The 11690-nt window shown below is 37.2% G+C and overlaps 1 protein-coding gene across 1 annotated transcript; it reads right to left on the bottom strand.

Annotated features, from left to right (window-relative positions):
- Positions 1–655: 655 nt before the first annotated feature.
- On the bottom strand, positions 656–11489 carry LOC129768709 (uncharacterized). Its single transcript, XM_055770513.1, has 3 exons — positions 11298–11489; positions 11111–11234; positions 656–900 (listed from the first exon to the last, which is right to left on the bottom strand). Exons 1-3 carry the CDS (start codon positions 11389–11391, stop codon positions 777–779), a joined length of 342 nt encoding a protein of 113 aa, XP_055626488.1. The 5' UTR covers positions 11392–11489; the 3' UTR covers positions 656–776.
- Between the last annotated feature and the right edge of the window lie 201 nt (positions 11490–11690).

The raw sequence follows: 11690 nt of genomic DNA on the forward strand, positions 1-11690 counted from the left end.
ATTAAAAATCGTTGGCTGCTGCTACCGCTACCCATTGCGTGGCCTCAGTATATGAACTCTGCTTCGCGGTTAGAAAACGAATTATCGGTTCGGAAAGCAACTGAGAAATTTATTCGATTTGATTGGCGATACAATCACAAAGGGGTGGGGCTTACGATGCAATCTTTCGCTTCTCTTCAGACTTTCATTGTTTTAAGAATGAAATGCATGTCGGAGAGCTACGTTTGTTTTCGCGGTAGCATTTATGCATAGTAGAACCCAGATTATCCGTAGAATAGTTTGGCTAGGCCACCGCGCATAACGAAAATCGCGGATAACGAGATGAAGAACTAAAAATTAAGTGCAAACACGAAAAACAATTACAATTACTCGCATAGTTCCTCATTCTGTTTGTGTCTATGAAACGAGTAACATCAAGTACATAAGTGCAGCACGAAATAAAACAGTCTTCTCATTAAGAATAGTTTTTTTTATGTTGATTGTTCATTGTATGATGTTTATTAATGACAATAATTATGGTCCTTTCGGACTCACAGGATCCTGCGTGTCATTGTGGTAGCTGAAACGACAGCGAGAAAATACTGACCGTTGAGGGATTGGATAAAAACATATTTCTGCGGGCATTTCATTTTGAAGAATTATAACTCTTTATAACTATTATAACTATTATAACTCCAATTTCGAATTTTATTTCAATGGTTTATTGCCGTGTCGATGGAAAATACCTCACAACACAAAACTAGTTCGAATATTTTTCGTAACGTCGGTTGTCAAAATCAGTGGTACGACACGTTTCCGTCGATTTCACATTTGTATGTCCTGCAACACGCTGGATAGTCTTTAGTTAAGTCTTTTTCGACTTTCACACAGCGAGGGTCATCCATCACAACAACGCCGCAACTAGAAAACAAAACAAAACAAAAAGTTCAAATGTATGTATTTAAAGTAAATGTATTAAAATGTATGTAGATGTATTAAAAACGGATACATGTATCAAATATCTGGTTAAATTATCACATTTACATTAATATTTCAAAGAATGACAAATCATTGATAATCCATTATTAGTTGTTTCAGAACAATTTGGTGGTTCCTATTGTGAGTTTTTGTACGTTAAAATTTCTCGAAGCTTCGTCTTCTTCCATGGTACTTATTGAAACGGGTGATTTTGTAGTTGTTTTTTTTCAGAGTGCTCGCTCGTTATTCATACCATGTGTCAAGATTAAAGTTGTGTAGTTTTCATTGTTGTTTCATTATGGAAAGACTTACAAACGAACAAAGCTTACAAATCATTACATTTTTTATCAATCAATACTCTGTTAAAATGTGTTTTATTAGTTGCCTTCAGCGATGAAACACATTCTTGTTTGCACGGATACGTCAAAATTGCCGTATCTGGTCCGCTGAGTAGCTATAAGTGCGTCCCGAAAAATGTATTGTTTGGTGCAGTTTGTGGTCCGGAGGAATCATAAAATATGAAGATGGGATAAATGGTGATCGCTATCGCACAATGACTTCCAACTTTTTACTACCCAACATACCGTATGAGCAATAATGTTTATTAGTTCTCACCTGGTGAAAGAATTGACCGACGAGCATAAAACAGTGTATCGGAGTATTATGCTAGCGTAATGGTGTTTGAATTGGCGGCTTCCAGTGGCAAAAAAATAAATCTGGTGTTCATTCTAGAAGGCGACAAAGTAGACACGGAGGTCTCCATCGGGATTTTAAGTATGTTTTTCCGTGGATCAAAGAGCAGTACAGCCCGAAGACCAGTCTCAAACACCATCCGAGTGCAGCAAGCCTCGGACGAACAACGACTCGTACCTGGAGCGAAATGAATCTACGCTGCATTATTAGGACCTGCGGTCAGGGTTACCATATCTACAGAATAATCTGTATTTATACAGATTTTTCAGACTTTTAGCGTTGATGATGATGGTCCCACCTCATACCCCTACAATGGTTTGAGCTGGACGATTTATCATTAAGATTTTATGAATTTAACCTTACATAAGAAAACCAGTAAATCAACTGAAACGGACTGGTACAGACATAAATTGACTATTAGAAGAACATCGAAGTAATAGGCGAAAACTAAAAAAATGAGTGGGTTATATCTATGATATAACCGCAAGGTTGACGTGGAACTACCTTAGCTTAGCAATCATTCTTTTGTATTGATTAAATTCTTGATTGAATGAAACAGTTTCCAAATTCAATTGAGTTCAATATATTTGCTCTGTGAGTGAAAAAAATGAACAAATGCCGTGTAAAGTCAATTCATTTATTGTGATTGATTGTTCTTCGTTACAAGTAAATTTAATGACGGACCTTTTACGTTTGGTATGATGACTAGAACAAAATATATGTACGGAAGAATTATCAAACATTTGATGAACCAGCCTAAGGCTGAAAATCTTTCCAATAAAGACAAAAAAAAATTATCAAACGATTATTTTATTTTACATTTCCCTCTGAAGTTTACATCCCAAAAGTGTACATACTTCTCGAATCTCGAATTTGCTTGAAACTGGGAAGTTCATTCGCTTCCAGTGTCTGCACGATTTTCCCAGGTTCCCAAGTTTAGAAGATCATGTTAGGACAGACATATTCCACTCTGCACAAAGGCAAGCGAGGACAAAAGTACTCGCAGTTTGCATTTATTTGCAGAGCCGATTTCCCCAGAAACCTCGGTTTTGAAGTCTGTGTTAGGGAAACACATTTCAATCGGAACAAAAATACCCCCGATTTGTATGAATTCGCAATGCCGATTTCCCCACGCTCCATGGATTTGAAGTCTGTGTTAGGGAAACACATTCCAGTCGGAACAAAAATACCCCCGACTTGCATGAATTTGAACTACCGATTTCTCCAGGCACCTTGGTTTAGAAATCTCTATTAGGGAACACATTTCGGTGGGAACAAAAGCTCCCCCTACTTTCGTGTGTTCTTCTTCTTCTTTTTGGCTTTAAGAGGGTTTAAACTTTTCAGTTCACTCGCCTCTAGGCTCTTTCGTGTGTTTGCAATGCCGATTTCGCTGCTTGGTTTTAAAGTCTGTGTTAGGGAACATTTTTCGATGAGAACAAAAGTCCCCCTACTTTCATGTATTTGCAATGCCGATTTCCCCAAGGCTGCTTGGTTTTGATGGCTGTGTTAGGGAAACCGTAAATCGGGCCAATCAAAACGATGCAGTTAGGGCGTTTAAATAACGCCTAATATTTTACAGTTATTCAATTGTTTATCTAAGGAAAAACAACATTTTTTTTTTTTTTTATCCAAAATATATATTTTTATTAAGGCTCATATGGCGTCAACCTGACGGGGCCGGGAGTTCAATATTTCGACAATGTTTGCCTTATAACTATGTTAGTAATATGTAACCGATTACTCGCGGTTGGCTCGAGGTTAGTATTACAAGTGTTTTCGTAATTGTGATGTTGCTGTCTCCAATGCTCTGTACCTGTGCCCGACACGGGATACTTCCTTTTGGGATGCAGCTGACCATTAATCAGCAACGCCCCCTAGTCTGTACCCCATATCTAGCGTGGTGCGTCTTCTCGACTCGAGGAATCCAGGATAGGATGGTCACTAGCCGGCGCAAACATCAGCTCGTGTAGAGTTGTCATGAGCGATACAACCTTTGGCTCTTGTTGAATGATCAGTGGACTGCACAACCTTTGGCCCGTGTATCTGTAAAGAGTGTGTGTATGTATTGCCGCGACTGAGTAAAAGTTTATAGATCGGATAGGAGGGATATGAAACAGGGACACAACGAAGAAAACATCATTAAACGTTGACATCGGCGTTTCTGAGGAACAGGTATAGATGAAGCAGAAGATCAGGATCGCGGCTACCTAAGATATCCCGGACGGGGATATCCGATTGTCTGCCTTTTGCTCTCAGTGCTCTAGAGAGCTGAGAGCGAGCAGCATGGAACCGGATACACGACCAGACAACATGCTCAATGTCGTGGTAGCCATCGCCACAATCACAAAGACAACATTTTGTTAGTTGCGATAGATGCGTAGAAATATTCCCTATCAAGTAATGCAAACATCTCTCCTATCCAGTACGAAATGTTCGAGCTATAAGCATTCGAAATCTTTCATTTTTTCCTGCATGTTCTGTGTTTAGGTTTTCATTTTACCCTCCATATATTCCGGTTAGACGTAGTCCCACGTCAAACAAAACATTATCCCAAGGCATGTCAAGAAAATTTCCAACCCGGGAAGATCCTTGACCGATCGGGAATTGAACCCAATGTCTTGAAGTTTCCACTAGATGCTTACTCTGAGATCTGCCACAGCACAGAAAAAACCTCGTTATAACCATCTGCTAATACGATAGCTTACGAGTATTCCGTCGGGGCTATCCCAAGTTCGAATCCGGTTTTCACTGTAGACCCTACAAACTTTCATTGTATGTCGGTTTTCGCCAATGTCCAAAATCTAGGTTATTTATGTTTACTAAAACGCGTGCGTGGCTCAAACGTTTGTAGACTACTCATGTATATATATTTTTTAAATCTAATTTAAAAGCAAAAATAATGCAAAAATCCATCATCATCAGTACGAACATAGAAGCTTATGTACACGCAAATAATTCATAACACAGATTTCACATGTACGATACACAACTTTTTGAACTCAGCCATTGTTGCCGCTTGCTTAATCTTTCTGGGCATCGAATTAAAGAAATTCACTCCTTTATATAATAGTGAGTTATGCGACCTAATAATTAAAAAAATCGGTGTTCTTGCATCATTCGCGTTTCTTGTATTATATCTATGCAAATCACTTCCTCGTTCTATTCGATCACACAAGTATCGAGGCAACATACCATTCAAAATTTCAAAGATGAACACCATTGTCAAGTAATAAATTCGTTGCTTAACAGATAACCATTGTAGCGCGTCCAACATTAAATTAGAGGAAGTGTATCTATGGCATCTTAATATTAACCGCATAATCTTATTTTGTAATCGCTGCAATCTCAATACTTGTGTGCTATTTGCAAGGAACAAGATGGATGAACAGAAGTCTATGTGAGGTGAAACGAGTGATTTATACAACCTGATTTTACTAGTTATAGTTAACTCATTCTTAAATCGGCATATGATGCCATACTTTTTAGCAATCTTTTTGATGACATTATCAATGTGAGACTTGAAGGCTAATTTGTCATCAATAACTACTCCTAGATATTTGATTTCTGTAACCCGTTCAATTGTCCGCATTTGAAGCAACGTAGAACATTAAAGGTCTCAACTACCATACACTTATCCCATCCGATGCTTACTTTGGGAGTCTTCATCAGACATCCATAAGTGTCATGGTCGACTTCAATAATTACATTGTATTTGTTATATTCAAAACGTGGATTTTCATATTATGCAATAAGTCTAACTTCTCGGAACGCGATATCTTCATTTTGGGTTTTCAAAAGGTCAATGAAAATATCTGAGAAATATTGATCACTCATTCCCAATATTTTAAATTTTGGTTTTACCGGTTTGGGAACAACAGCGTTAAACTTATCTCCCAGATTGCTTTCAATGCTATTCCTCACAGTTTCAATGTCATCCCCTGTGGCACACTCAACTATAATCGAGCCGTCTTTCCCGTTCCTAAAATTACTAATTTTATGGATTTTTGGATTCAATTTATTTTTCAAAAATTTCCTTGTCTCGTCATTATTTTGCGAAGACTCAACTGGCTTGATCACTATTACAGGGCAAGCCTTACGTTTCTTTTAAAGTTTTGGTTTAATAGTTGTGCTTTTCACCAAACTTGTATGTGCGTTCATCGTTCACAACATCGTCATCATTTTCTGTATCGGTAATTTCTACTTGAATCGGTTCTTCGCGCTGATTCATTACAATTTTTTTCTTCCTACTCGGGCAGTCAGGTTCAAAACTACCCGTCCTACTACTCAGAGCCCGTTTTCTGTTAATCCCAGCTAATTTTCTTTCATCATGATTTTTTTTCGTTAAACGAACTTTTTAAATCCTTCAAATGTTGGGAAATACTGATTTCAATACTTTCCATCATCGAAAGATCTGAATAGTTTCTCCGTTCCCTTTTCAGTCGCAATCTTTACCCGCTCATCGATGTTCTTTTGAACCTCGCTGAGAGAAAGTGAAAGAGCAGAGATTTTTTCTATCTCTTTCTTCACCTCTCCGAAGTCCAGAACATCGTCTCGCGCACAATTATTGTTATTCAACAAACATTCCTTACATTTAATCTGAATATTTTCATTCTCCGTTATCAATTTAGCATCCGCTTTTGTAAGAGATGTGCAGCGTCGGTGATATCGAGCACCGCAAATCCCTCCGCAAGCGACTGGATCATCATTGATTAAAATTTTGGTTTCACAAGATCTGCACACACTCATCTTGCATGCAATAACCCGTACAAGTGGCAGCAACAGCCGAGACAAAAACACACATTAAACACAAAAGGACGTTCAAACAATAATGCCGCTACAGTCGCCACCAAACCGATAGCATTCATTCATTCTTTGTTTTATAGAGGCTTTAAACTTTTCAGTTCATTCGCCTCTGGAAACCGACAGCAGACCGTAGCGTTATTATTTATTCAATTGATGAGCACCAGAGTAAATTAAGGCATGCACTTTTAGGGTAACACGGGGTGATTTGGTCATATGGGGTGATTTGGACCACCCCTTTATCTCAAAAATGACGGCTCAACTTGAATTTTCTATAATGTCATTTCCTTCTATTGTTGAACCGTATGTACCTAAAGTAAAATAATTTAGGTAAAACTTCACAAGTATAGGGAAACGGTAGCATAAATACATCCAGTACTTTGAGAGTCAAAAAATGTGAGTTTTTCGATCGTGGTTTTAAGGTTTTTCCCGCTGATTAAACAAACTTTTCGTGTATTGTGCAGTAAAGTTCTGTTCGCCTACAGAAGAGGAACAATTTGATGCACCGAAACTGTAAGTTTGATAACAATAAATGAAATTAATTGAATTATAAAAAAAGAATGGGCAGACAACGTTGGAAGAAGAAGGAGCTTGAAAGAGCAACACAGGCCATCAAGAGCGGATTTTCTTTGACCAAGCATCGTAAGGGTTCGAAAATGCTCGAACAACAGTGAAAAAATCCATACAGAATTCGAGATGGTCTCAATGTAATTTCTCTGGTCTGGAATCTGGCCAAGACACCTGGTATCGATCCCAGAACACTGATTGTAACATTATCCCAAAATACTTGACATAAACATAAGTATGTTTTTTTCGATGAAACACACACTGGACCAAATCACCCCACAGACGGTTCAAATCACCCCGCATCAAATTTTAATGTCCAAAAATCATCTCTTTTATTTTATGATATATTTGGTAGATTGAAGCTTTATGTAATGATTAAACATTATACATTGAGAGGAAACAAGTGTAGCTCAGTATACAATGTGACATTTTTTATTTAGACCGTATTGGTTTGGAAATATTAGGCGATTTGCTTAGGTGGTCCAAATTCCCCCCTTTTCCCCTACTTATCTGGATAAATCATCAATTTAGCTGAACGTTGAACACAATTTATTTCACGTTTGCACACAATTTCACAATGAAAATATCAAAATGAACGGAGCACAATTTGCACACAAGGAACCAAGAATCCGTAGATACATATTACACATTTCATAAAGTCTGCGTCATCGGCTAGCTTTACAATAAATAAATAACACTGCTTATCTTTTTCCTACTAAAGCACAGTGAATACGAATTTTTACGTGGATACCATCAACATCGTCAAATTTATAATAAGCTAAGATTATGATTCAGGATTGAACTAATAAATTTAACTCTTTGTGGTCGTATTAAATTTCGACATGTGTGTCGCTTTTTTTTTACATGATAAAGCAGTGATATATAACATTGTGAGATTATGAAAAATGAGCAAGATTCCTTAATTTTATTGTAAACTCCTGATAAGGATTTACTGAACAATGTTTTTATGTTTATGATCAAAAATATTTGCTATAATTCTTCGTGTGATACCTTTCGCATGTATCACAAAAATAATTAGTTTGGCGTCTTTCGCCTTTCATATTTTTGTTTGAATATACAGAACAATGTTCTTTACATCTACACAGTTCCGCAATACATGGAGTTTTCTATTAATCCTTCCCTCAAGCATGCATGACAACTTTTGTTAATACTGAGTACCGTTATATTTTATTCATAGTAGCACCGTTTTGGTTCGTGAATAAGTTCACAAGACGTTAAAATAATTTAGAAAAAGTGTGAACTGATACATTGTTGCATAAATTATAATATTAGTATACTGCTTTGCTGTGGTGGCTGAAAGTGGACAAACTATCGCAAACGGTTTATACAGATTCCGATACAGATTTTCTGAGAAAAAACACAGATAAAAAGATTTTTTATGGCAACCCTGCCTGCGGTGCGTTTCAGAAGCGTGTGGAGACCGTAATTGCAGCAAGTGGAAACTCGATCGATGATTATCATAGTTTAAGACTCACAGAAACGTTCCCCTTTTCAATAATTAAAAAAAAATCGGAACCGAAATTTATGAGAATTTTTTAAATTTTGACATTGCTCAATGGTGCAAAAGTTATCACGCATACGGTGCCCGAACGAAATCTGGTTGACATGTGGTTTCAGTAAGAGGGTGCCACAAGCCATACAACACACGAAACGATGGACATTTTGGGAAACGAATTCGGTGAGCAGATATTTTTGAGGCAGGAGAGTCGCATAGTGGTAGGCTTGCGATGCAATGTCTCACTTCTTTCCAGGAACTGAACAGTGTGCGTTATCTTCAATTTTCCTTCTTATCGAGCAAAATCATTGCATGCGATACATCGCGTAATTTTCGAAAAGAATCTATTTGCTTAAATCGATTCTCTCCATTTACTTTCTCTTCTGATGACCTTGCAGATAGATTTTGCATTAGTTTTGCCATCTAGTATGTTCAACGAGATTCCCTTCTGACCGTCGAACACATCAAAAAATGCTTTCACCGCTGTGTTATTACCGGAATAGAATGTTGATGACGAGAATCGATCAATGCAGATAGATCTTTTTCATAAGTTACGCGAAATATCAGCAGTATGAAGGACTGTTGTCTGCTGAGGTTGACTGGTGGCTTCGTTTTTTTATTTTTACTATTTTAGAATGACATGCACCGTGAACAGCTACGATTGTCTCCACTGAAGTATTCAAATTGTACAACGCTGCTACTTAAGGAGGTAGTGCACTATGAACATCATAAAAAGCGATTTTCACGATTTTGTTCAACGAGAAAATAAGTTACTATGATTAATCTGTAATCACAGTTTTATTAGGTATATATTACTTAACAACCAAAAAAATATGTTGGTGTCAATTGGACTGTCCCCTGAATAGCCGCAACCGGCTTGTTGAACCCTTGCAGCCCAAACCTTGCAAACTGATGGGAGTTCTACAAATTTTTCTAGAGGACTGATTTCAATCAATGATTTTTCTACGTAATCTTGGATATATTTCATGTCATCGTACGTAGGATTTTTTCAAAATATTGATTTTTGACGAACTGGCTTTTAAACCGTGCAAACCACGTCTGACACGTTCGCTCAGTTGGAGCATGGTCAGCATCAACTTTCACCAAAATGAGATGACTTTCCGCAGCTTTTTTCTTCATATTGAAGTAATGAAGTAATACTCCCCCAAAAACACTTTCGTTGGTACGAAATTCGACATATTCGAAGTGGCAAAAAACTATGTTGTTTACGCTTCAACTTTTTGACATATACTGAAAAAGACGCGCAATGACAGTAGCTTTCCAACGAATGTCTAGAAATTTGATTCACTGGAATAATGATCATGTTACGCCATCTGTTGTAAAACCGACGAAACTTACCGGTACACCGAATATTTTTTCAAGTTTCCATAGTGTACTACCCTAGCCTAGTGATGCTAGCCAATCCATTATCCAGGATGCTGGGATCAGGTGACCCACTTTGAGAATGACAAAGCCATAAGGCATCATGTCAAATGCTTTTGAGAAGTCCACATGTATCTGCTTGTTGCTGCTTTTCGATTCTGTTGATGAACATATTGGTGTATAACATAAGACTCGTGGTGGCCGATTGTTTTTTACGAATCCGTGCTGATGTAGAATAGGATAGTAGTTTCTCGCGTCATCAAGTCATCAATTAGTTTCTTGAGTACTTTCGCTAAATTGTTCAGGATGGAAATCGACGGTAGTTCCCTGCTAAAACAATATGTGAATGAGGTCGGGTAGGAACTGTAGAAGCGTCAACCAAGCTAAGTGCTTTGTGAATCTCATTTTCATCATTACATTTTGAAAATTTATGAAAAACAGATTAGAATAAAAAGCTGTTTCACTCGATAAAATGACCACCTATATCGAAATCGGCCAAATCTCAAAAATGTATTAAATTGAGTCAAAATCCTTTTTAGGTATTTTTACATCATTCATCAATTTTGTGAATGAAGGAGTGTGAAGAGTGTAACCTTTTTGGCTATATCTCTTTTTTTGGACAACGTGAATATCCTCCAATATTGCTTTTCGTTTAGTTATCGACTCCCTTGTGGGAGCGTCTCCGGAATAGTTCCACAAGTCGTCTTCTAAGTGCACCTCTAAGTGTTCACCGCATATTTTTTCAGCAGTCGTTTTAGCTCTAGTGTTGTTTATTAAACGCACAAAGCATCAAAAGAAGATTATAAACTAACCATAAACATTGCTCTAAGCTTGTACAGTTTTTGATGCAACAATGCTATAATTAATTTCAATAAAATATTTTTATTATTTCCATCTCTCTCTTTCCATCTCTAGATTGCTGTATGTATATCCTTCATTCTCTGTTGACATTTGAATAATAAACGTGGCTCACGCGCCTTTTTTTCGTTTTGTGCGTACATTATGCCTCGAAGTGAACAAATAGTGTATGTAGAATATGTTTTTAGCTATGATCTGCAGTTTCAGAAAATCTTATCGAAATTTTAAATTCGTTATGTCAGGTAATTTGTGACAAGTACTCTCATCGGTATGTTTTGTAATTGCTAAATGAATATTAAAACAAATATAAAAAATGGATTACAAATGTATAATTACCCGTAATAAGATAATGAGAGATCATCATTACATATCATCTCTTCGCAAAGCGTTTTCCTTTGGTGTTTCTGACCGGGTTTGAAGTGGATTTTGGTTTGAGGATCATAACATTCTCCGGGAAAATCTGATTGAACAACCGATCACTTATCGAGCCACGCTTAGTTATATCATTTGATATCGGTTTTACCTTTATTCACTGCGTTGGGGAAGAATGCTACGTAAGCTTGACAGTAAGCCAAACTGAGTAGAATTGCAAATACGGTTAGACAAAGTCTGTTCATGTCGAAATGATATACTTATTAGGATCTCTCAAAACTTCCTAACAGCGATCCGCACTGACCACGACAGAGAATGAACTGATAGCTTATAAAGCGAAATCAAGTTGCCTGTCCACTAGTATTTATTCTACACAAAGTAGAGAAATGAAATAATTAGAATGTATGAATGTTTTTTTTTCACGAAAGGTTATCATTTAACGACACGAGAGCAAGTCGTGTGGGTGCATCGACAAGAATGAGTACTTTTGGGACATTCATGTTAGTTTCAGGATTTGATGAACTTTTCTCACGTAAGCTGTTTC

This window comes from Toxorhynchites rutilus, chromosome 2 (assembly GCF_029784135.1).
Source record: "Toxorhynchites rutilus septentrionalis strain SRP chromosome 2, ASM2978413v1, whole genome shotgun sequence".
NCBI classification, from domain to species: Eukaryota; Metazoa; Arthropoda; class Insecta; order Diptera; family Culicidae; genus Toxorhynchites; species Toxorhynchites rutilus.

Excerpts from the sequence above, each read along its gene's own strand:
- LOC129768709 (XM_055770513.1), bottom strand. The coding sequence starts at position 11,391 with ATGAACAGACTTTGTCTAACCGTATTTGCAATTCTACTCAGTTTGGCT. Across the intron at positions 11,235-11,297 it reads CCCCAACGCAGTGAATAAAG|ATTTTCCCGGAGAATGTTAT; the intron begins GTAAAACCGATA and ends TTGTTCAATCAG. Across the intron at positions 901-11,110 it reads CTCTCATTATCTTATTACGG|TTGCGGCGTTGTTGTGATGG; the intron begins GTAATTATACAT and ends TTTGTTTTCTAG.